This window comes from Panulirus ornatus, chromosome 11 (assembly GCF_036320965.1).
Source record: "Panulirus ornatus isolate Po-2019 chromosome 11, ASM3632096v1, whole genome shotgun sequence".
NCBI lineage: Eukaryota > Metazoa > Arthropoda > Malacostraca > Decapoda > Palinuridae > Panulirus > Panulirus ornatus.
Window position 1 is genome coordinate 1,957,065 of NC_092234.1, and position 25,561 is coordinate 1,982,625.

The 25,561-nt window shown below is 38.6% G+C and overlaps 1 protein-coding gene across 24 annotated transcripts in view; it reads right to left on the reverse strand.

Moving 5' to 3' along the window:
* Positions 1-15,409: 15,409 nt before the first annotated feature.
* LOC139751182 (tyrosine-protein kinase Src64B-like) overlaps positions 15,410-25,561 on the reverse strand; it is a 230,376-nt gene continuing 220,224 nt past the window's right edge. For 18 of the 24 annotated variants that reach the window (XM_071666327.1, XM_071666313.1, XM_071666321.1 and 15 more), the window contains one exon: positions 16,473-16,834. In XM_071666327.1, the coding sequence (XP_071522428.1) occupies positions 16,614-16,834 (221 nt within the window). In that variant the 3' untranslated portion in view covers positions 16,473-16,613. Of the gene's footprint in view, positions 16,835-25,561 lie in introns of all 24 variants that reach the window. The other 6 variants (XM_071666331.1, XM_071666334.1, XM_071666317.1 and 3 more) reach the window with 4 other exon arrangements.

Consider the following 25,561-nt stretch of genomic DNA (forward strand, 5'->3'; position numbering starts at 1 on the left):
TCCTGTACGACGTTTTGGAAATACATCTTCACTGCCTTAAAACTATATTAGATGAGCTTCCTGAAAATCATCTAGGATGAAGAATAAAACCCTAGATAATGATTTGTTCAAAGCTGATGATCGTACGCCTGGCAGGGAAGAAGGATCGAGCTGATATGTTCAATGGCTGTTTGTTTCCTAGCATCTGTCATTTTCCTGTATCCCTGGGTCAGCCCTCTATTGACGCTGCGCCTACAGTTCCTGGGGTGATACTGAGGCTTATTATTGTTGCTTCTACTGTTCCTCGGGTTGTTCTGGTAGTTGTGGCACTTATTGCTCCTATTCCTTTGGTAGTTTGCTTGGTTTGTTGATATTGTTAGGCTTTCATTATATGCGTTATGCTGTTGTTACTGTTCACCAAATGTTCGTCAGCATTAGCGTTTTAAACTAGTTAGTAATGATGCTGACCTAACGTGCTTAATTCCGGGGAAAAAAGCTAAAGAGTGTGGCTCTAGTATTGGAGGAGATAGGTAATGGGTCAGGGAAAAGATCTACAGTTTGTGGTACTGCAAGTAGTGGATAACAATGGATACCTGGCGTAGACTAAGGTGTGTATGTGCAAATATACATAGGAGTAAAGATATATGCAAAGTTAAGACGGGAGAATACGACTGCAACTCTGTCCCTGTAAAATACAAACTAATTTCAGTTGTAACGAGCTATACACTGTCTCTATAAAAAGAAGAGCTAACTATGAATCAGGAGTACAGAGACAAGAAGTGTGGTTCCATCAGGGGGGGAAAGAGTCACAGAGTGCAACTCTCAGGCAATAGGAGTGAAACATACAGAATCAGGGGAGAGAGCCATTGAGTATGACTCTAACGAAGCAGTATATAATAAAAAAAAAAAAGGCATTATTCTATTATTCCTCAACTGTAAAAGTATTGATACTGTCTAAAAACATAGTAAAAGCAAAACAGTACATGAAAAGTATACTGTTGCACTAGTGTATATCCAAAGCCAAACTTATTCAATGCATAACAAGTTAAAGACTTTAGATTAATTTCTTAATTATACTACGAAATCCAGGTAAAAAAAAAAAAAAAGGCAATGTTCAGGTCCAAAGCATTAGAGAGAACCACAGCCATCCTCGCTGAGTGAACCAGTGCATACACATGTACTTAGGTCAACTTGGTTCTCAACTGGTGGTTGCCTATACACAACGAAATTAATAATACAAAGAATCTATTTGAAGGAGGTTTCTTCTTTAGCATTTTGTCATAAATATATATATATATATATATATATATATATATATATATATATATATATATATATATATATATATATAAGGAATTTAGGATGCAATTAGTCTTCTAGCTGATAGCTTTGTCATACACCATCATGTCATCCATTATCTGATATTTATTTATATATATATATATATATATATATATATATATATATATATATATATATATATATTTTTTTTTTTTTTTTTTTTTTTTTCATACTATTCGCCATTTCCCGCGATAGTGTTAAGAACAGAGGACTGGGCCTTTGAGGGAATATCTTCTCCTGGCCCCCTTCTCTGTTCCTTCTTTTGGAAAAAAAAAAAAAAAAAAGAGGGGAGGATTTCCAGCCCCCCCCGCTCCCTTCCCTTTTAATCGCCTTCTACGACACGCAGGGAATACGTGGGAAGTATTCTTTCTCCCCTATCCCCAGGGATAATATATATATATATATATATATATATATATATATATATATATATATACTATTCGCCATTTCCCGCGTTAGCGAGGTAGCGTCAAGAACAGGGAACTCGACCTTTGAGGGAATATCCTCACCTGGCTCCCTTCTCTGTTCCTTCTTTTGGAAAATTAAAAAAATAAAAAAACAAGAGGGGAGGATTTCCAGCCCCCCGCTCCCTTCCCTTTTAGTCGCCTTCTACGACACGCAGGGAATACGTGGGAAGTATTCTTTCTCCCCTATCCCCAGGGATAAACATATAAATATATATATATATTTTCTTTATTATTATTATACTTTGTCGCTGTCTCCCGCGCCAGCAAGGTAGCACAAGGAAACGGACAAAAGAATGGCCCAACCCACACACATACACACATATATATATACATACACCTCCACACATGCACATATAAATAACTATATATTTCAACGTCTGTTGGGGATGAGAGAGCTTGGGAAGTGAGTCAATTGCTGTTCGCTGATGATACAGCGCTGGTGGCTGATTCATGTGAGAAACTGCAGAAGCTGGTGACTGAGTTTGGTAAAGTGTGTGGAAGAAGAAAGTTGAGAGTAAATGTGAATAAGAGCAAGGTTATTAGGTACAGTAGGGGTGAGGGTCAAGTCAATTGGGAGGTGAGTTTGAATGGAGAAAAACTGGAGGAAGTGAAGTGTTTTAGATATCTGGGAGTGGATCTGTCAGCGGATGGAACCATGGAAGCGGAAGTGGATCATAGGGTGGGGGAGGGGGCGAAAATTTTGGGAGCCTTGAAAAATGTGTGGAAGTCGAGAACATTATCTCGGAAAGCAAAAATGGGTATGTTTGAGGGAATAGTGGTTCCAACAATGCTGTATGGTTGCGAGGCGTGGGCTATGGATAGAGATGTGCGCAGGAGGATGGATGTGCTGGAAATGAGATGTTTGAGGACAATGTGTGGTGTGAGGTGGTTTGATCGAGTAAGTAACGTAAGGGTAAGAGAGATGTGTGGAAATAAAAAGAGCGTGGTTGAGAGAGCAGAAGAGGGTGTTTTGAAATGGTTTGGGCACATGGAGAGAATGAGTGAGGAGAGATTGACCAAGAGGATATATGTGTCGGAGGTGGAGGGAACGAGGAGAAGAGGGAGACCAAATTGGAGGTGGAAAGATGGAGTGAAAAAGATTTTGTGTGATCGGGGCCTGAACATGCAGGAGGGTGAAAGGAGGGCAAGGAATAGAGTGAATTGGAGTCATGTGGTATACAGGGGTTGACGTGCTGTCAGTGGATTGAAGCAAGGCATGTGAAGCGTCTGGGGTAAACCATGGAAAGCTGTGTAGGTATGTATATTTGTGTGTGTGGACGTGTGTATGTACATGTGTATGGGGGGGGGGGGGGGTTGGGCCATTTCTTTCGTCTGTTTCCTTGCGCTACCTCGCAAACGCGGGAGACAGCGACAAAGTATAAAAAAAAAAAAAAAAAAAAAAATTTCAACGTATATATATATATATATATATATATATATATATATATATATATATATATATATATATATATATATATATATATATATTATCCCTGGGGATAGAGGAGAAAGAATACTTCCCACGTATTCCCTGCGTGTCATAGAAGGCGACTAAAAGGGAAGGGAGCGGGGGGCTGGAAATCCTCCCCTCTCAATTTTTTTTTTAATTTTCCAAAAGAAGGAACAGAGAAGGGGGCCAGGTGAGGATATTCCCTCAATGGCCCAGTTCTCTGTTCTTAACGCTACCTCGCTAACGCGGGAAATGGTGAATAGTTTGAAAAAAAAAAAAAAAAAAAAAAAAAAAAAAATATATATATATATATATATATATATATATATATATATATATATATATATATATACACAACAAACATATACATATATAAACATATACACAATTCATATTGCCGCCTCCATTCATTCCCGTTGCCACCCCCCCAACACATGAAATAACTCCCTGCCCCCGCACGTGTGCGAGGTAGCGCCAGGAAAATACAACAATGACCAAAATTGTTCACACTCAATCTCAAGCTGTCATGTATAATGCACCAAAACCACAGCTCCCTTTCCACATCCAGGCCCCACAAAACTTTCCATAGTTTACCCCAGACACTTCACATGCCTTGGTTTAATCCATTGACAACCAGTCAACCCCAGTATACCAAATCATTCCAATTCACTCTATTCCTGGCACGCCTTTCACCCTCCCGCATGTTCAGGTCCCGACTGCTCAAAATGATAAAGATTTGAAACATTAACAGACTATAAAATCTGTCTCAACAAGAAAAAAATGATTTGGTAATTAGGTAAAAGTATGTTATCATTCCAAATAATACTGCTTTTTCAAAAGATCTTTGGCATTATTCACAAAAAGTAACATGCTTTCAATTCTTTGAGTGCTTGTTAAAGTCAAAAGAATCTCCCTACAAAGGAGATGGTCGAGAAAGAAATAAGTCAAAGGCAAACCAGATTCCCAGAGGACTGATATCAATAACCTTAAAACATATCACTACGCAAGGACATGACTCATGAACCACTCAAGTAAATGTAAAACGGAGGCTCAACTTTCCTACACATAGAACCAGCTCTTCTTGTGATCATTTTGACCAGAAACAGAGGAATCAACTTGAGAATTGTTCAAAGAATATAATGGTCATAAACACACTGCCCCATTCAAACCAGAAGCTACTCTATCCATTTTCAAGATAGACTGCATTAAGGCCTGATGAGAAAAAACATTCTCCTAGGGGAGGCCTGGGAGGTGAGTCAGTTACTGTTTGGAGATGACATGGCTCTGGTGGGAGACTCAAGTAAAAAAGTGCAGAAGTTGGTGTCTGAGTTTGGGAGCATGAAAAGTGAAAGCTAAATGTTAATGGGAATAAAAGTAAGGTTTTGAGGTTTAGTAGGTGAAAGAAACATGTTGATGTGGGTGTGAATTTAAGTGGCAAGAACTTTAAGAAAGTGGAGTTTTAAAAACCTGGGACCAAGCTTGGCAGGTAATGGAACTATGGGAGCTGAAAGGATCTATTATTGGGTGGGTGAGGAGGGCAAAGGTCATGGGTGCATTGAGGAGTGTGTACAGAGTTCATAATCTTGAGGACAAAGATGGGTGTGTTTAATGGAACAGGAGTCCCAGTGATGGTGTATGGGCAAGTTGTGGGCCTCAGATACAAAAGTACGGAAGGTAGTGGCCATATTAGAAAGGAATTTCAAGGACAATATATGGTGTGAGGACAGTTGATCATGTCAGGAGTGTCAATATAAAGGAAAGGTGTAGTAATAATCTGAGTCTAACTGAGAGAGCTGAACAGGGTGTACTGAAATGGTTTGGAAATATGGAAAGGATGAGTGAAGAGAGAATGACTAGGAGGATATGTGTTACACATGAGGGAGTAAAGGGAAGGGAGTTGACTGAGAAGGAGATGGAAGGATGGAGTGAAAGAGGGTTTGAGTTATCAGTTAGCAGGTCCTGAATGGTGAAAGGCATGTGATATTTGTTATCAGTGGGCTGAACTACAGCATATGAAGTGTTTAGGGAAACCAAAGAAAGGTCTGTGGAGTTTGGCTGTGGATAGACAGCTCTGGTTTCAGTGTATTACCAGTATACATGACAGGTATGTGGATGTAAAGAAATGAGGCCATTCCTCATCTGTTCCTGGCACTATCTCACTAGCTTCACTCAATAAAAAAATCTATTTCATAAGTGGTCACATATCATTTCTATCTATCCATATCTCTGATGCCTGTCCCATTCTGAAACTCTTTCAAGGGAGTGGCGATGCCAATAGGGTCTCCAAAACTAGTGAACTACTTTTCTGCCTCATAACCTTTATTTAGTGCCTCACCCTTAACAGGCCAGTGACAAAGGGCAATTCTGGTGTAGTGTTTGCAGAGGCTCCTACCTAATGCTTCTACTGACTACTTCTACCTAATGCTCCTGCCTATTACTTCCACCTTAATGTTTCATATCATTTTCACAGATGTAATTCAATTTTCATGAATAAATAGAATTAACCTTATTTTCATGAAAAAAAAGCTAATTTAAGAGAAACTGCCTCTCTTGAAAGAATACTGAAAATAGTGGGTTTTCAAATCTAGCGTCATGCTATGATGCTAGAAGTTCTGTACATGAGAGATATGAGAAAATTTTTCAAGCTGTGGTGGTAAGTTGATAGTGATATCTATAGATAAGTGATAGAATCAAACATCAGCTGGAAATTTAAATGAAGGCAAGAACCATTGTTCCTCACAGAAGGTGCTGAGCAGCCTATGGTCATATCTCTTATGAAGTACAGAGCACTGTAAGGGTTAACACACTAGATATAGGCTGAAGAAGAACAAGAGTCGTTTGAGTAGCTGCATGTGCCTAACCCTCCTCATGGAACTGGAAATAGTTCATGATAGTAGAATCACATGATGCAAAGCTTGCATTTTTCTAAAATTGTGACAAGCATTGGGAGTGACAGATATTTTGAAATAAGGATAAAGACATCCTATCTGAAAAGACAATCAGCTAGCCTGATTTTTATAAGAGAAAAAGACTGATACAGACTACATTTATGTGAGTAATATTGCCAAGCCTTAAGTAACTATGGCCTTCCCAGTGCAGTTTGCCACTCATATACCATAATGTCATGATCTGATTCACCTAAAAGCATTAAAAAAATAATGTCTTCAAGATTTTGGTGTAGGTTATGTGACAATCACTCAATAAAAGTATCAAGTACTGAGAGAGCTACAAAAATATGGCATAATAAATTCTCATAGTCTGATATCAAACAATCTCAACAGACGAACACATTTTATTGTTTCAATATTAATCACTATGAAACAGACATAAACAGCATCAATGTGTGTACTGTTATTACATGTCTTGCTTACAATATAAAAAGTTAAAAAGTATAAAAGTTTTGTTCAATCACATACCATGATCTGAAATAAAAGCAAGAGAGCATTTTCTACTAACATAAAAAAGTGATTACTGATTTACAAAAAAAGAGGTATCTGGTTAAATAATTACCAAACAGTGGCGAAGGAGTATGCAGGAAAACCTAGTTACTTGGAGGTCACTAATGAAATGTTTGAGTTCAAGAGCTTAGTCTTAAAATTCTGTACAGTGTTACCTCAAGAGCAAGTCAATGCTTCATGAAAATAGATACACAGATGCATATTATGAAACAGGTAAGTGACATGATTGGTTGATTTTTCTCAGTTAAAGATGAGAGCATAATGCGTGATATATATGATACGATGAAACATAACTGATACAAACAGCTACCTCCAATTCCTAGAGTTGAAGCCTTTGCCACAAAAAAAGAAAAAAAAATCATTCTTGAGTATAATAAAAACTTCCAAATCACCTCTTACAAGAAGTTGTAGTCTCAGCAACTGGGTAGACTGAGACAAAAGGGCCATCATGTGTAAAACCTGACTAGTTTTATGCATTCAAGCACTCTTAATGTACTAGATAGATCCCATAATATTCAATATGACAACCCAATTCTGTAATCCATGTGAGAAGTCCATAAAAGATGGAGATTAATGGTTTAATGACTCCTCCCACCTGAAATCACTATTAAACATTAGTACTGCCACAGGTATGCTACTGTCTCTGTCAGAAGGCCAAGCCAGGAGACTAATTAAGACACCCATAACTGTAAACAGACTTTACATGAAAATAAAAAAATATTTCCAACAGCTACTCCCTGAATTAGCAAAGTGGAGGCAGGACAATCTTAACAGTATGACTTTTAGCCATAATCACAATCTAAAGAGAATATTAACCATTAAAACTATCCTGTCCAACCCTTCTTTAATGTACAATGATGACTGGCTCAAGTATTCACAGCTAGACAAAACATTCAAGTTGACACAATCAATTCAGTAATTCATAACACAAACATAAGCATCTGATCTGGCTTGGCCCTGTGAAAAGAGACATTCACAACCATCTTTTAAAACTCCTATTAATATAAGCAGCTACAAAAATGAGATGATAAAATAAATTTACATAAAACTTTGAATCTGATACTCAATAAGCATGTAATGGTTCTTAAATTTTTTTTTACTGAGCAGCTAATTCCAGTACTGATAAATCATTTAAACCAGAAAAATTAACGTAGTCACATATTTCATCAATGATTCAACCCATATTTCAGTTAAATAAATTTCATTATAACTACATGCTCTTGAGGAAAGAGGACTAATACATATTCATAATAAGGTCAACATGATTGTGGTTATATTTTCAAGTAGTCATGCACTGCTGCCAATGTCAACATCCTTCAACATAACTTGAATATTTTCAATATGTAATCCAGAGAAATGGTTGCTTTCTTGCAATCAAAGATATCTTTCTTCTTGAAATGATTGAAGTCCCCTTCCTGAATAAAAAAAACTATGCCTATTTTTCAAATTCTGAGCACCAATAAAGAGAAGAGAAGAGAAGAGAAGAGAAGAGAAGAGAAGAGAAGAGAAGAGAAGAGAAGAGAAGAGAAGAAGAGAAGAGAAAAGAGAAGAGAAAAGAAGAGACAGAGAGAAAATTTTTGTGTGTGTGTGTGTGTGTGTGTGTGTGTGTGTGTGTGTGTGTGTGTGTGTGTGTGTGTGTGTGTCTGTGTGTGTGTGTGTGTGTGTGTGTGTGTGTGTGTGTGTGTGTGTGTGTGTGTGTACAAAATGTGATCAGAGTTTTACTGTAGTGAGGTTTAAAGCTAAGCCTATATTGAAATAATAAAAGCAAAGAGGTAATTTGAGCACTAACTTATAAGTTATTTAAATATTGTATACAAAATGAGATTAAAAATGAGATTTCTTACTTAGATGAGAGTCATGTGTCATGTCTTAGTCTGTCAATGAGCACCTACTGGTTCAAAAGTAAAATGTGTTACTGCAATAAAAAAATTATCTCCTATATACTTATTTGTGATTTCTGTCCCTCACAAATTAAATGCATATTAACTACAAAAGGGAAATTCCCACTTATGATAATTATGTACATTCCAAAACTCTGCATTCTTTGGAGAAATATATGAAGAAAGAGTACAGGCAGTCTCAGGAACCCAGAGCACCATGTCCCATATTGTGGAAACATCAGCTCACTGGAAATATTTAACAGCTTTATCAGCCATTAATGTTTATTAAGTATGGTTCATCACAATATCACCCACACTGAAGCATGTTTCATACACACACATATATATATATTTTTAATCTGAAAATTTACAGCATTACACCTATTTGGGACAGGAAGCTTTGTGGTTCACTCTTGAGTATCTACCACCCAGGATAAAATGTTGCTTGGACTATTGGCATCTGTATGTACAGATTAACTGGTGTGGAAATAACCTAAGTTCTAATGACTTTTTCCAGGGGGGTACAACAATACTTTTTGTGAAAGCACTAAAATTTTTACAGAATATATAATCTTCAAATAAATGGTTAGAATCCAATAAAAAACTTTGGGGAATGAGACCTTAATCTTGGACTAAGGTGTAAGGTACACTTTGCAAACACCAAGTCCCATAACATTTGTATCCGCTGACTTTCCAGCCATTCTACCTAACATTATACTAATCATGAAAATGGTTATCAGTTGTGGTGGCTCCTACACTGGCTACAGTATTCTCATGTACAAACAATGACAGCTTTGGTAATAATGACTTAAATATAACTATCAATGTACTTTACACAGTCTAAGGAAGAGAAAGAAACATGCAAGTCACAGCATTAGCTTCTTTCTTACTGCCTGGGACATAATAACCTTAACTCACACTAACTTCAAGAATTAACTGCACATATGACAATAACAAGGAAGCTTTCTCAAAATCATTGTGAGTTACAGGATATATTACCTCTTCCCAAACATACCACTTATATTCCTCAAGAACCATAAGTACCCCCTTTTCAATTTCCTTGATCCTTTAGACAGTGTGATAAATGCCTTATGTTTCTCACTTCAGTAATCCAACCTGACAGGAGATGATCATGCTCCTTCCATATTTGCTGTTCTTGTTGTTGTGACTTTGGTGCAGTAATAAGACTGACGAGTCAAATTACTTTTCAAATTCAGTACTTTACATTCAGGTTTAATGTATCCAATACAATAAGTACTCACCATATAAAACTGAACTTTTTTTATACCATGAGCTTATTTTGTTATAAAATGCAGTCTTACTAATATGTTGAGGAAGACTAGCAATTATCAATATATACGAATTAACTGGACCCCTGGGAAGTTTTCTTAACTTTAGAAATCCTGATCATATATTATCCAATAGATGAAGATTGAGTAGGCATCTGATATTTTAATGATTTGGTGGTTATTTGTAAACACAATGAAATCTCCATTGGTGCCCTATAAAAAAAGGTCACTTTTCATATCAACATCAATTTCATAACTGATACAAATGTATAAAAGAATCTAAGTTACATATACTCTGTGCAAGTATACAGTCTCTGCATCTATTGCTTTCTTTCATGTGAAATCCTCTGAATTAATGCACAGACAGCATGATCATGGATGACTTACTAACATTCCAAAATGTGAGATGAGCAAATCTGTTCTAGTAAGATCTCACACCAAATACTGAATTGCCGAAGTCTGTTGCATCTAGCACAAATTCTTAATATGATCTGCACTATCAATAATGATAGAATTTTTAACAATATGCATTACTGAAATGAAGCATATTTCCTTAACTGCTATATAATCAGGTTCCTGGTGATGCCAAAAAAATGAAAGAAAGAAAAAAAAAAAAAGCATTTTAGTGTCTTTTACATATCGAATACAAACTTTAAAGTTGGACCTCTACCAGACACAACTCCACTCATGTACCCAAAGACAAATCACACAGTAACAATACCTAAGCTCCCCTCTACAGTCAGTTTGTATACCAATATATCTATCAAGGGAGTACTCACTTCAGTAAATATCAGTTACATCTATCATGTGACCTGTTATTTCCAGTGACCCGTGACTATAATTATCAAGCTATAACTTTTTTCAGTCGACTCTATTATATACTTACAAATATACAAGCAGAGTAAGACACAAGTTTTGGCTCAATTGTATATAACTATAAATGTATAAGAATACCTGGGAATGTTGACTTGTATGTAATGCTTGGGGTTACTGATCCCACCAATCTACCCATCTAAACAATATGTAAACAAACTACCCTTTACATTTCTTTGCACATGGCACAAAGGATCAACTTCAGTTTACACTACAAGAGTTCATTTAGATGTCCAGTTCTTCAATATCTTATTCATAATATTCACAGATTATGTGTGCACTTTTCTTTTTCAGTCTAAACTGAGCACTTTGAAAATACATGATTCAATGACATCTGATAACTGTGACTTTTACCTTGAGCATGACTTCGTCATTGACTTATTTTTGGGATGCAAGATAGAATAAAATGTTTTCATTAACTTCACATATCAAAAAATTGAAAAAAATTAGGTTGCTTTCCCCACCCCTACATTATAGAAATGAAAAGGGTTATTGAAAAATAATGATCAGAGTTATAATACATACAGATTCACAACAATGTCACACTGGGCTGATGACAAAGGCTTCCATCTAACATATACGTAGAGCAATAGGAAAACTAACAATACTACTCTGCAACACTAAGTGCTTTATTCTTATATCAAAATGGAATGCTTAGTAAAGGATGAATCCTCCAAGCAGAACAGACATGTCCTTTTCCTATGTACCATAAATTTTTGGGACCTAAAAAAGTTTCTGAACACGTTGGTTAATAAGAGTCAACTCTGGAGACTGATGAAAATATCCTTTAAAAAAAAAATCTATCACTTCCACCATAATCTTTGTAATTACTAGAGAATATATGATTTCCATTCTTTGCTGTATCTGCTTATATATATATATTTATTTTATTTATTTTGCTTTGTCACTGTCTCCCGCGTTTGCGAGGTAGCGCAAGGAAACAGAAGAAAGACATGGCCCAACCCACCCCCATACACATGTATATACATACACGTCCACACACGCAAATATACATACCTATACATCTCAATGTACACATATATATACACACAGACACATACATATATACCCATGCACACAATTCACTGTGTCTGCCTTTATTCATTCCCATCGCCACCTTGCCACACATGGAATACCATCCCCTCCCCCCTCATGTGTGCGAGGTAGTGCTAGGAAAAGACAACAAAGGCCCCATTCGTTCACACTCAGTCTCTAGCTGTCATGCAATAATGCTCGAAACCACAGTTCCCTTTCCACATCCAGGCCCCACAGAACTTTCCATGGTTTACCCCAGACGCTTCACATGCCCTGATTCAATCCACTGACAGCATGTCGACCCTGGTATATCACATCATTCCAATTCACTCTATTCCTTGCCTGCCTTTCACCCTCCTGCATGTTCAGGCCCCAATCACTCAAAATCTTTTTCATTCAATCATTCCACCTCCAAATTGGTCTCCCACTTCTTCTCGATCCCTCCATCTCTGACACATATATCCTCTTTGTCAATCTTTCCTCACTCATTCTCTCCATGTGACCAAACCATTTCAAAACACCCTCTTCTGCTCTCTCAACTACACTCTTTTTATTACCACACAACTCACTTACCCTTTCATTACTTACCCAGTCAAATCACCTTACACCACAAATTGTCCTCAAACATCTCATTTCCAGCACATCGAACCTCCTCCGCACAACTCTATCTATAGCCCACGCCTCGAAAACATATAACACTGTTGGAACCACTATTCCTTCAAACATACCCATTTTTGCTTTCCGAGATAATGTTCTCGGCTTCCACGCATTTTTCAATGCTCCCAGAATTTTCGCCCCCTCCCCCACCCTATGATTCACTTCTGCTTCCATGGTTCCATCTGCTGCCAAATCCACTCCCAGATATCTAAAATATATATATATATATATATATATATATATATATATATATATATATATATATATATATATTTTTTTTTTTTTTTATTATACTTTGTCGCTGTCTCCCGCGTTTGCGAGGTAGCGCAAGGAAACAGACGAAAGAAATGGCCCCCCCCCATACACATGTATATACATACATCCACACACGCAAATATACATACCTACACAGCTTTCCATGGTTTACCCCAGACGCTTCACATGCCTTGATTCAATCCACTGACAGCACGTCAACCCCGGTATACCACATCGCTCCAATTCACTCTATTCCTTGCCCTCCTTTCACCCTCCTGCATGTTCAGGCCCCGATCACACAAAATCTTTTTCACTCCATCTTTCCACCTCCAATTTGGTCTCCCTCTTCTCCTCGTTCCCTCCACCTCCGACACATATATCCTCTTGGTCAATCTTTCCTCACTCATTCTCTCCATGTGCCCAAACCACTTCAAAACACCCTCTTCTGCTCTCTCAACCACGCTCTTTTTATTTCCACACATCTCTCTTACCCTTACGTTACTCACTCGATCAAACCACCTCACACCACACATTGTCCTCAAACATCTCATTTCCAGCACATCCATCCTCCTGCGCACAACTCTATCCATAGCCCACGCCTCGCAACCATACAACATTGTTGGAACCACTATTCCTTCAAACATACCCATTTTTGCTTTCTGAGATAATGTTCTCGACTTCCACACATTCTTCAAGGCTCCCAGAATTTTCGCCCCCTCCCCCACCCTATGATCCACTTCTGCTTCCATGGTTCCATCCGCTGCCAGATCCACTCCCAGATATCTAAAACACTTCACTTCCTCCAGTTTTTCTCCATTCAAACTCACCTCCCAATTGACTTGACCCTCAACCCTACTGTACCTAATAACCTTGCTCTAATTCACATTTACTCTTAACTTTCTTCTTCCACACACTTTACCAAACTCAGTCACCAGCTTCTGCAGTTTCTCACATGAATCAGCCACCAGCGCTGTATCATCAGCGAACATATATATCTATCCCTGGGGATAGGGGAGAAAGAATACTTCCCATGTATTCCCTGCGTGTCGTAGAAGGTGACTAAAAGGGGAGGGAGCGGGGGGGCTGGAAATCCTCCCCTCTCGTTTTTTTTGATTTTTCAAAAGAAGGAACAGAGAAGGGGGCCAGGTGAGGATGTTCCCTCAAAGGCCCCAGTCCTCAGTTCTTAACGCTACCTCGCTAACGCGGGAAATGGTGGATAGTTTGAGAAAAAAAAAAAAAAAAAAAAAAAAATATATATATATATATATATATATATATATATATATATATATATATATTTTTTTCATACTATTCGCCATTTCCCGCATTAGCGAGGTAACGTTAAGAACAGAGGACTGGGCCTTTGAGGGAATATCCTCACCTGGCCCCCTTCTCTGTTCCTTCTTTTGTGTATATGAGTATATATGTGTATATGAGTAGTTGGGCCATTCTTCATCTGTTTCCTTGTGCTACTTTCCTGACACGGGAAACAGCAATTATGTATAATAAATATAAAACATAAATATCTTGATTACCAGTTATATTGGACTCAGCCTGCTCAAAGTTACACTGTGAGTGAAAAGCCACCTCAGTGAGGCTGTACCAACGAGATTACATTTTCATCAAGAACTTCTCATTTCAAAGGAGTTTACACTTTCTTACTACTGGAAGCCTTTAAAAAGGTGCTGGGTAACACCAGGATTATTTCATACTAATTTTTCCTGCTGTACTTATAAACAAATGTAGGCATTACCAGACTTTACCGGCTTGACATTACACTGCAAGTGAAAAGTCACCTTTATCAAAACTGCATCACTGGAAATACAGTCTTGTCAAGAACTTCTCACTCCACAGGAGCCAACAATTCCCTACAACGGTAAGGAGCACAACCTTGGGTTGTAGGAGCCTTTTAAAAGGTCCTGGATAACACCGGGGCTCTTTCATAGAAATTGCTCCTGGGGTAATGATAGATTTAAAATAAAAAACATATATATTCAGTTATGTATAATCATCCAAGGACCAAATATTATGAGACCGTCCAGGTGTTACCCATGATCTTTCTAAAGGCTCCTGCAGACCAAGGCTGAGCTGCTTCAAGTAGCAGGAAAATGCAACTTCTTTGGAGTTAGAAGTTCTTTCACGAGACTGCACTCCCAATGATAAGTGTCACCCTGCATGTTGTTACACTGGAAGTGAAACATCACCTTTAGAGAGGCTGTATCACTTTGATAGATGAAAAAGGAGTGTAGTCTCAGAAAGAATTCTTACTCAATAGGGTTCCATCCTTTTGCTGCTCTTGATTGAAGCACAGCCTTGAAGCTGCTGGAGCCCCATAAAATGGGTTCTGTGGTTGTATATTTGAAAATTATAAATACTCAGATAGAGCAATATATAGATAAGTAGATGGATAGACAGATAGATGGTTTGATATAGATATGTATTAGAGTGAGTGAGTATGTAATAACATGTAAGTACAAAGTGATTCTGCCTGAAACCCAAGGCGAGAGCTTAGCATTCACCAAGTATCTTTCTTATTTCAAAATACTGTTGTTTTATACAGCCATACAAATTACATCATTTTCTATCCTGGTGTAATTCTGAACTGCTATCAGCTATTTGTCCAGTCTTCTTTTGAAGGTTTCAGTGTTCACACCTTTTAAGTTTAAAATCTCATTTGGTAAAATATCAAGGAGTCTCTCCACCCTTCTTTCTGGGCTCTTTCATATTTTTGCTTTCTATCTTTTTATCATGCTCTTTGGAATACTCACTTTTTCATCACTCTCTGTCTTCCAACCTTGAAGTTCTTCATTTCACAGTTTTCTCTGATACCATCTCTGTTGATATGCATTAATTATCATATATCATTCTCCTTACTCTATACTGCATAGATCAAGTTCTATAATTTTTCATATAAATAATAAGTTCCATTCCCTAAAGTTTAATCATAAAATGTTTCAGAATACTCGCTCATTTATTTATTTTGGCTAATTTAACTGATGATCATAGAGTTTTGGAAACTACTGCCGTGGCCATCCCCTTGAGGGAGTTTCAGTTGGAAAAGGCATCAGAGCTATGGACTATATAACACAGCAGTATTCAAATCAGCTTATTATATATATACAGAAACTTTTCCATTATCAGCATTTCATTTCATTTTCAAAGTAATTATCATCACCCTGCTCATTTTTACCTTCACATTTTTTTCACTTCCAATCTGGTTTACTCTTGGACCCTCATATGGTGTCAATGATGTACTGTTGATTGTTGCACCACCGTTTTCCTATTTCTTGGTAAAATCCATAAATTTTTCTTTCATTCATTTATAATATAATTTCATATATCATTTTGTAATTCATCTATGTTTTCTGATCCTACATTTTCAGTAATGTTGTTGTTAACTGCAATGCAACTCACTATATTTTCATTTGCTTCTTTGTTTCTGTTCGATATCAATACCATGCAAAGTATTTAGCTAATACTTATCAATATCATACAGAGTATTTAGCTAGTACATACGATACATATGATGAAATACCATCTTCATTAGTGTTACAATTACCACAATTTTCAATATTCTGTGTGTTAGAATCAGCATCCATCTCCTAGTTCACCTTCCTTATTCATTTAGGTGTTGTTGCAACTATACTAAAAAAAAAAAAAAAAATGTTTTACTTTATCAAATGGCTTAGCAAAGTTTAGGAGAACAGTATCCACTCTCACTCCTTAAATTAGGGTTTCACTTATATTTTTGAAGTGAACTAGAGATAAGCAGAGAAAGAAATAGAAAGAAGACTTTCGCAACTATTTTTCCTGTTATAATGGCTTTAATGATTAATGAATACTCACATAATCTGTTTGATAACTATTAATGCATTTTCACCTTGAATCTAAATTACCAGAAGTGAGTACTCCCTAAACAAACCTACACCCTACGAGACAGCAACAGTGGATACTGCATAAGGCCGCTCAGAGGCTATATCAAAGTGTATGAGGTGACTTTGTAAGTGTTCAAATGTAGGTCTTCGTATAGGATCCAAGGTCCAGCATCCACACATAATTTCATAGAGATGGTCGGGACATTCATAGCCGACTGGTTTATCCATTCGGTAACCACTGAGCACCATTTGTGCAACCTCTTGATTGGTCATCCCTGAAATATAAAGATGAACCTTTCTGTTATATTTCTAATCAGACTAACAGACAGTATACTAGTTAGCCTCACTACCCACAAAAGCAAAAGCTTTGATGACATATTGCGTGGTCAATGGGAAGGCTTCTGATTTATGTCCTTTCGCCAACCACTTTGGCCACTTTAGCATCACAGTCTTACCTTTGATAAACTTAATACTACATTCCCAAATGATCAACTATACAGTTTAACAGATGCAGTTTACCACTCAATCTCATCCTGATTCCTGATCTCATTGTACAGATAAGAGGGTCTTAACCATTCAGAATTCTCTACTTTGGCTAAAGGCCATGCCGACTACTATGTGGTCAAACACAGATTCACACATTATCTACATTCTTTCAAATACTACTCTCTCCAATCTCTCCTAACTAGTGCCTTTCTATTCTATTTCATCCTTTCATATATCTCTTGAGGCATCCTTCATTCTTATCACAAAGTCTACTTTATATGGACACGGAAACACTCATTTTCTTATATCCAAAATATAAAATCTTTAAGAAAATGCTCTAAACAACAATGCTAGATATCTGATTTATGGAAATGAAGCTCAAACGTTTAAGCATCACACTGGTTTGAATGTAGGAAATGGCAACACGATAAAAACAGTGACTGATAAACATCTTATACCAAAAAGTAACAGAAGGTACCATTTAAAAATAAATTTCAACAACATACAGAATGAACTATGAAACAATTACTGGTCTGCAATCATCAGTGACAAGTCAAAAGAAAGTCTGGCATTAGCAATGTTGATTTGGTCATTTCTTGATTAATTATCTGTGAACTTAATATTTTTCTTTCTTTCTTTCAAACTATTCGCCATTTCCCGCATTAGCGAGGTAGCGTTAAGAACAGAGGACTGGGCCTTTGCGGGAATACCCTCACCTGGCGCAATTCTCTGTTCCCTCTTTTGGAAAATTAAAAAAAAAACGAGGGGGGAGGATTTCCAGCCCCCCGCTCCCTCCCCTTTTAGTCGCCTTCTACGACACGCAGGGAATACGTGGGAAGTATTCTTTCTCCCCTATGCTAATGATAATAACAGTGAATTATGAATCAATACAAGTTTTGCGAATCCTTTTTATTTATCTGAATCATCAATATGTATCATATTTCTGGAAATGCATTTTGTTACTCATGGCAGAAGTCCTCCATAGGAATATCGTAACATCTAAACTTGTTTATTTCAGTGACTAAGCAATGCATCTAGAAATGTTTGTGATTTTACAGGATTCAACAATGAAAACAATTCTAATGACCAATAAAAACACTAAATAATAGTTTCTTACCAGCCATACACAAGGTATCTGGACTTGTGCTTGTATATATTTATTCATTATACTTTGTCGCTGTCTCCAGCGTAAGCGAGGTAGCGCAAGGAAACAGACGCAAGAACGGCCCAACCCACCTACATACACATGTATATACATACACGTCCACACATGCACATATACATACCTATACGATTCAACATATACATATATATACATACACAGACATATACACATGTACATAATTCATACTTGCTGCCTTTATTTATTCCCATCCCCACCCCGCCACACATGAAATGACACCCCCCTCCCCCCGCATGAGTGCAAGATAGAGCTAGGAAAAGACAAGAAAGGCCACATTTGTTCACACTCAGTCTCTAGCTGTCATGTATAATGCACTGAAACCACAGCTCCCTTTCCACATCCAAGCTCCACAAAACTTTCCATGGTTTACCCCAGACTCTTCATATGCCCTGGTTCAATCCATTGACAGCACATCGACCCCGGTATACCACATCGTTCCAATTCACTCTATTCACGCCTTTCACCCTCCTGCATGTTCAAGCACCAATTGCTCAAAATCTTTTTCACTCCATCCTTCCACCTCCAATTTGGTCTCCCACTTCTTGATCCCTCCACCTCTGACATATATCCTCTTTGTCAATCTTTCCTCACTCATTCTCTCCATGTGACCAAACCATTTCAATACAACCTCTTCTACTCTCTCAACCACACTCTTTTTTATTACCACACATCTCTCTTACCCTTTCATTACTTACTCGATCAGACCACCTCACACCACATATCGTCCTTAAGCATCTCATTTCCAACACATCCACCCTCCTCTGCACAACTCTATCTATAGCCCACGCCTCGCAACCATATAACATTGTTGGAACCACTATTCCTTCAAACATACCCACATTTGCTTTCCGAGATAATGTTCTCGACTTCCAAGCATTCTTCAACGCTTCCAGAACCTTTGCCCCCTCCCCCACCCTGTGACTCACTTCCACTTCCATGGTTCCATCCGCTGCCAAATCCACTCCCAGATATCTAAATCACTTCCCTTCCTCCAGTTTTTCTCCATTCAAACTTACCTCCTAATTGACTTGTCCCTCAACCCTACTGTACCTAATAACCTTGCTCTTATTCACATTTACTCTAGGCTTTCTTCTTTCACACACTTTACCAAACTCAGTCACCAGCTTCTGCAGTTTCTCTCAGGAATCAGCCACCAGCGCTGTATCATCAGCGAACAACAGCTGACTCACTTCCCAAGCTTTCTCATACACAACAGACTGCATACGTGTCCCTCTTTCCATAACTCTTGCATTCACCTCCCTAAGAACCCCATCCATAAACAAATTAAACAACCATGGAGACATCATGCACCCCTGCCACAAGCCAACACTCAGTGGGAACCAATCACTTTCCTCTCTTCCTACTCGTACACATGCCTTACACCCTCGATAAAAACTTTTCACTGCTTCTAGCAACTTGCTTCCCACACCATATACACTTAATACCTTCCACAGAGCATCATATGCCTTCTCCAGATCCATAAATGCTATTTACAAATCCATTTGTTTTTCCAAGTATTTCTCACATACATTCTTCAAAGCAAACACCTTATCCACACATCATCTACCACTTCAGAAACCACACTGCTCTTCCCTAATCTGATGCTCTGTACATGCCTTCACTCTCTCAATCAATACCCTACCATATAATTTACCAGGAATACTCAACAAACATATACTTCTGTAATTTGAACACTCACCTTTATCCCCTTAGCCTTTGTACAATAGCACTATGCATACATTCCACCAATCCTCAGGCACTTCACCATGAGCCATACATACACTGAATATCCTCACCAACCAGTCAACAACACAGTCACCCCCTCGTTTAACAAATTCCACTTGAATACCATCCAAAAATCGCCGCCTTGCCGGCTTTCATCTTCCGCAGAGCTTTCACTACCTCTCCTCTGTTTACTAAACCATTCTCCCTGACCCTCTCACTTTGCACACCACCTTGACCAAAACACCCTATATCTGCCACTCTATCATCTAACACATTCAACAAACCTTCAAAATACTCACTCCATCTTCTCACATCACCACTACTTATTATTACCTCTCCATTAGCCCCCTTCACAGATGTTCCCATTTGTTCTCTTGTCTTATGCACTTTGTTTTCCCCGCTTCCAAAACATCTTTCTATTCTCCCTAAAATTTAATATTACTCTCTCACTCCAACTCTCATTTGCCCTCTTTTTCACCTCTTACATCTTTCTCTTGACCTCCTGCCCCTTTCTTTTATACGTCTCCCAGTCATTTGCACAATTTCCCGGCAAAGCTCATCCAAATGCCTCTCTCTTCTCTTTCACTAATAACCTTACTTCTTCATCCCTTTCTAATCTGCCCACCTCCCACACTTCTCATGCCACAAGCCTCTTTTACGCAAGCCATCGCTGATTCCCTAAATACATCCCATTCCTTCCTCATTCCCCTTACGTCATTTGCTCTCACCTTTTTCCATTCTGCACTCAGTCTCTCCTGGTACTTCCTCATGCAAGTCTCCTTCCCAAGCTCACTTACTCTCACCACTCTCTTCACCCCATTTTCTCTTCTTTTCTGAAAACCTCTACAAATCTTCACCTTCGCCTCCACAAGATAATGATCAAACATCCCTCCAGTTGCACCTCTCAGCACATTAACATCCAAAAGTCTCTCACGCACCTATCAATTAACACGTAATCCAATAATGCTCTCTGGCCATCTCTCCTACTTACATATGTATACTTATGTATATCTCTCTTTTTAAACCAGGTATTCCCAATCACCAGCCCTTTTTCTGCACACGAATCTAAAAGCTCTTCACCATTTCCCTTTACAACACTGAACATCCCATGTACACCAATTACTCCCTCAACTGCCACATTACTCACCTTTGCATTCAAATCACCCTTCACTATAACCCAGTCTCGTGCATCAAAACTGCAAACGCATTCACTCAGCTGCTCCCCAAACACTTGCCTCTCATAATTTTTCTTCTCATGCTCAGGTGCATAGGCACCAATAATCACCCATCTCTCTCCATCCACTTTCAGTTTTACCCATATCAATCTAGAATTTACTTTCTTACAATCTATCACATACTCCCACAACTCCTGTTTCAGGAGTAGTGCTACTCCTTCCTTTGCTCTTGTCTTCTCACCAACCCCTGACTTTACTCCCAAAACATTCCTAAACCACTCTCCCCCTTTACCCTTAAGTTTCGTTTCACTTAGAGCCAAAACATCCAGGTTCCTTTCCTCAAACATACTACCTATCTCTCCTTTTTTCTCATCTTGGTTACATATACACACATTTAGACACCCCAATCTGAGTCTTTGAGGAGGATGAGCACTCCCTGCATGACTCCTTCTTCCGTTTCCCCTTTTAGAAAGTTAAAATACTTGTGCTTGTATCACATGAAATCAATATGCCTCAAATGCGGACTTTTACAAATTGATAACCCCAAATTACTTTTATACATTATGCCATCCATTACACAACAATGCAGAATAGCATATGCAAAATTATGTACAAATATATTTCTTGAGGGTACCAAGTCTACCTTAAAGTTTAAGCTGTCCCACTCAATTTTGCTAGGTCGCTGGTTTGGAGACCTTAAGTTACATTAATCCATCCCTCAATAGCTGCATGTGGCCTTGCCAAATACATAAAACTCATAGCAGGTATACACTAACTGTAACATTTCTGACTTCTCATTGCCCAGACTCACTAATACTGACACATTGGAGCAGCACAATTTTGTCCTGTCCTCATTGCAAACTGTTTACATCCTTACACCATATTCAAGATTATGACACATAATGTCTTTTCTTCAACATATATCAATTCATGAATCTTAAGACATTTTGCTCCATCACGTCTACCAAATGAAATATTGTTTTGTATAAATATTCCAAGAACTTTCTTAAAACCCAACTTTGTACAAGACACTTACATGGATGAAACATTATCATCTGTCTATTAAGCCAAGATGTTACAGCATCTACAGCCCCCAGATATGTATCATGATCTTTCACATAACCAAAATCTACCATCAACTTTGTATCATACTATTCATTTATATTTATTTTGCTTTGTCGCTGTCTCCCGCGTTTGCGAGGTAGTGCAAGGAAACAGACGAAAGAAATGGCCCAACCCACCCCCATACACATGTATATACACACACGTCCACACACGCAAATATACATACCTATACATCTCAATGTACACATATATATACACACACAGACATACATATATACCCATGCACACAATTTACATTGTCTGCCTTTATTCATTCCCATTGCCACCTCGCCATACATGGAATACCATCCCCCTCCCCACTCATGTGTGCGGGGTAGCGCTAGGAAAAGACAACAAAGGCCTCATTCGTTCACAATCAGACTCTAGCTGTCATGCAATAATGCCCGAAACCACAGCTCCCTTTCCACATCCAGGCCCCACACAGCTTTCCATGGTTTACCCCAGACGCTTCACATGCCCTGATTCAATCCACTGACAGCACGTCAACCCCGGTATACCACATCGATCCAATTCACTCTATTCCTTGCCCGCCTTTCACCCTCCTGCATGTTCAGGCCCCGATCACTCAAAATCTCTTTCACTCCATCTTTCCACCTCCAATTTGGTCTCCCACTTCTCCTCGTTCCCTCCACCTCCGACACATATATCCTCTTTGTCAATCTTTCCTCACTCATTCTCTCCATGTGCCCAAACCATTTCAAAACACCCTCTTCTGCTCTCACAACCACGCTCTTTTTATTTCCACACATCTCTCTTACCCTTACATTACTTACTCGATCAAACCACCTCACACCACACATTGTCCTCAAACATTTCATTTCCAGCACATCCACCCTCCTGCGCACAACTCTATCCATAGCCCACACCTCGCAACCATACAACATTGTTGGAACCACTATCATACTAATGTTGATCTTTTCCCCTATGGTGGGTCATTATCTACACCAAGAAGACAAGTCCAATATGACAAATCCTTCTGTAGCTCTAATAGCAACTTACTTCTCAATACTCTTCCGTTTGAATATCCCCTTATCCATCTTCCACAGTTATAGCAGCCTGCTTCATTTTTTCATCTCTATTATGTGGCACTGTATCTAGTGCTCTCAAAAAAACCTATCAATATATAACAAACCCACTTTACCTTACTTCCCTGCCCCAATATTCAGGAAAATGGCCATGTCCACTGACCAGTCAAAAAGTGTGGTGATACTCTGTGTAAGTCTCTCAGGGGCAAGCCTAGATGACCTCATAATCACATTACTGAGCTCTGATACTGCCCAAGCAACAACAAACATGCAAAACAACATCAAATCAACATACTGGCTCACTAAAAACATACCATTTGCATCACTAAACAAATCCAGTGTCACCTCCTCAACCTATGAGAGACATGGACCCAACCTGTACTCTTCCATCACACTGAATGATCAACTACTCCCATCTCACAAAACTCCAACCATACTGAGTATCATGTACAACATACATCTGAAATTTACTCCTCACTATTCCTGCAGAGAAAAGGGCAAGAATTCTATCCACATTTTCCTTGTATGTCACAGAAGACAAATAAGAGAGATGGAAGTGAGAGGCTGGGAACCCTCCTTTTTGTATTTCAATTTCTAAAAAATGAAACAGAGACAAGCGAGGAGTATTCATCCTCCTCAAAGTCTCAGGCAGAGGTGTCTAAATGTGTTTGTATGTAACCAAGATGAGAAGGAAAGAAAGAGAGGAAGTATGTCCAGGGAAAGGAAACTGGAAATTCTCCCTCAGACAGAAGTAAAACTAAAGGGTAAGTGGGAAGAATGGTTTGGGAATGTCTTAGAGGTAAAGTCAGGGGTTGGTATGGGGGACAAAACCAAGGAAGGGGTATCTCTACTGCTGACACAGTTGTTAGAATGTGTGAAAGAGAGCAAGGATGTGAGCTCCAAATTGATGTGGAGAAAAATGAAAGTGGATTATGAAAGATGGGTAATTATCAGTGCTTATGTACCTGGCCAAGAGAAGGAAAATGAAGAGACAAGTGTTCTGAGTGCAGCTCAGAGAGTGTGTCAGCAGTTTTAATGCAAGAGATCAGGTATTAGTGGTAGATGATGTATATGCAAAAGTGTGGGTATAATAAAAGGGCATGGGGTGTATGTGAGAGAGGCATGTAAGGACACGGATAAGTGGAGACCCTTTTGCCATGGCCACCCCCCTTGGTGGGAGTTACTGGAGGGAATGGGCTTCAGAGATATAGATATAGATAGATGGGGTGTAAGATGAATAGAAATGGTGAAGAGTTTGTGGAGTTGTGTACTGACAAAAGACTGGTGACTGGGAGAATCTGGTTCAAAAAATGGGACATAATATATGTGGGTGAGTAGGAGTGATGATCAGCATGGTAGCACCAGAAACAGGTAAAGAAACGGCCTCATTCTCAAGCTATCATGTGTAATGCAACAAAACCACAGCCCCTACCCATAACTAGGCCCAGCAGACATTTCCATGCTCCATGGTTTCCCCCAGCTGCTTCACATACCCTGGTTCAGTCCACTTACAGAATATTACCCCCTGTATATCTTTTCAATATTCACTCTATCCTGGGTGTGCCTTTCACCTCCCAGCAAGTTCAGCTCCAGAGCAATCAAAACATTTTTCATTTCATCCTTCCATCTTTAATATGGCATCCCCCCTTCTCCTTGTTTCCTCTACTTCTGATACATATATCATCTTTGTCAACCTACCTCATTCTTTCCATATATCCAAACAATTTCAGCAAACCCTTTTCAGCAATCTCAACCATACTCTCCTTGTTATCACACCTCTCTTTACCCTTTTATTACTTACTTGACCAATTCTCCTCACATAGACACATTGTCCTCCAACATTTCATTTCCAAAACATGCACCCTCCTCCATACATTCTCATCTGTAACCATAACTTGCATTCATACAATATTTTTGGGAACATTATACCTTCAAACATATCCATTACCACCCCCTCATATATCACCCTCTCTTTCCATACATTCCTTAATGCTCCAAGAACCTTCATCCCCTCACCCATCCTATGCCTCACTTCCTCTTCATGGTTCTAAATGCTTACATGTACAATCCCAAGCATCAAAAACACTTCATTTCCTCCATATTTTCTTTGTTCAAACTTACACCCTAACTAACCTGTCCATCATCCCTGCCAAACCTAAAAACTTTGCTTTTATTCACATTAATTCTTAACTTCCTCCTGCACAAACTCTCCCAAACTCAGACAGCATCTTAGTTGCTCACTCAAATCTGTCAACAGTGCTGTGTCATCAGCAATCAACACCT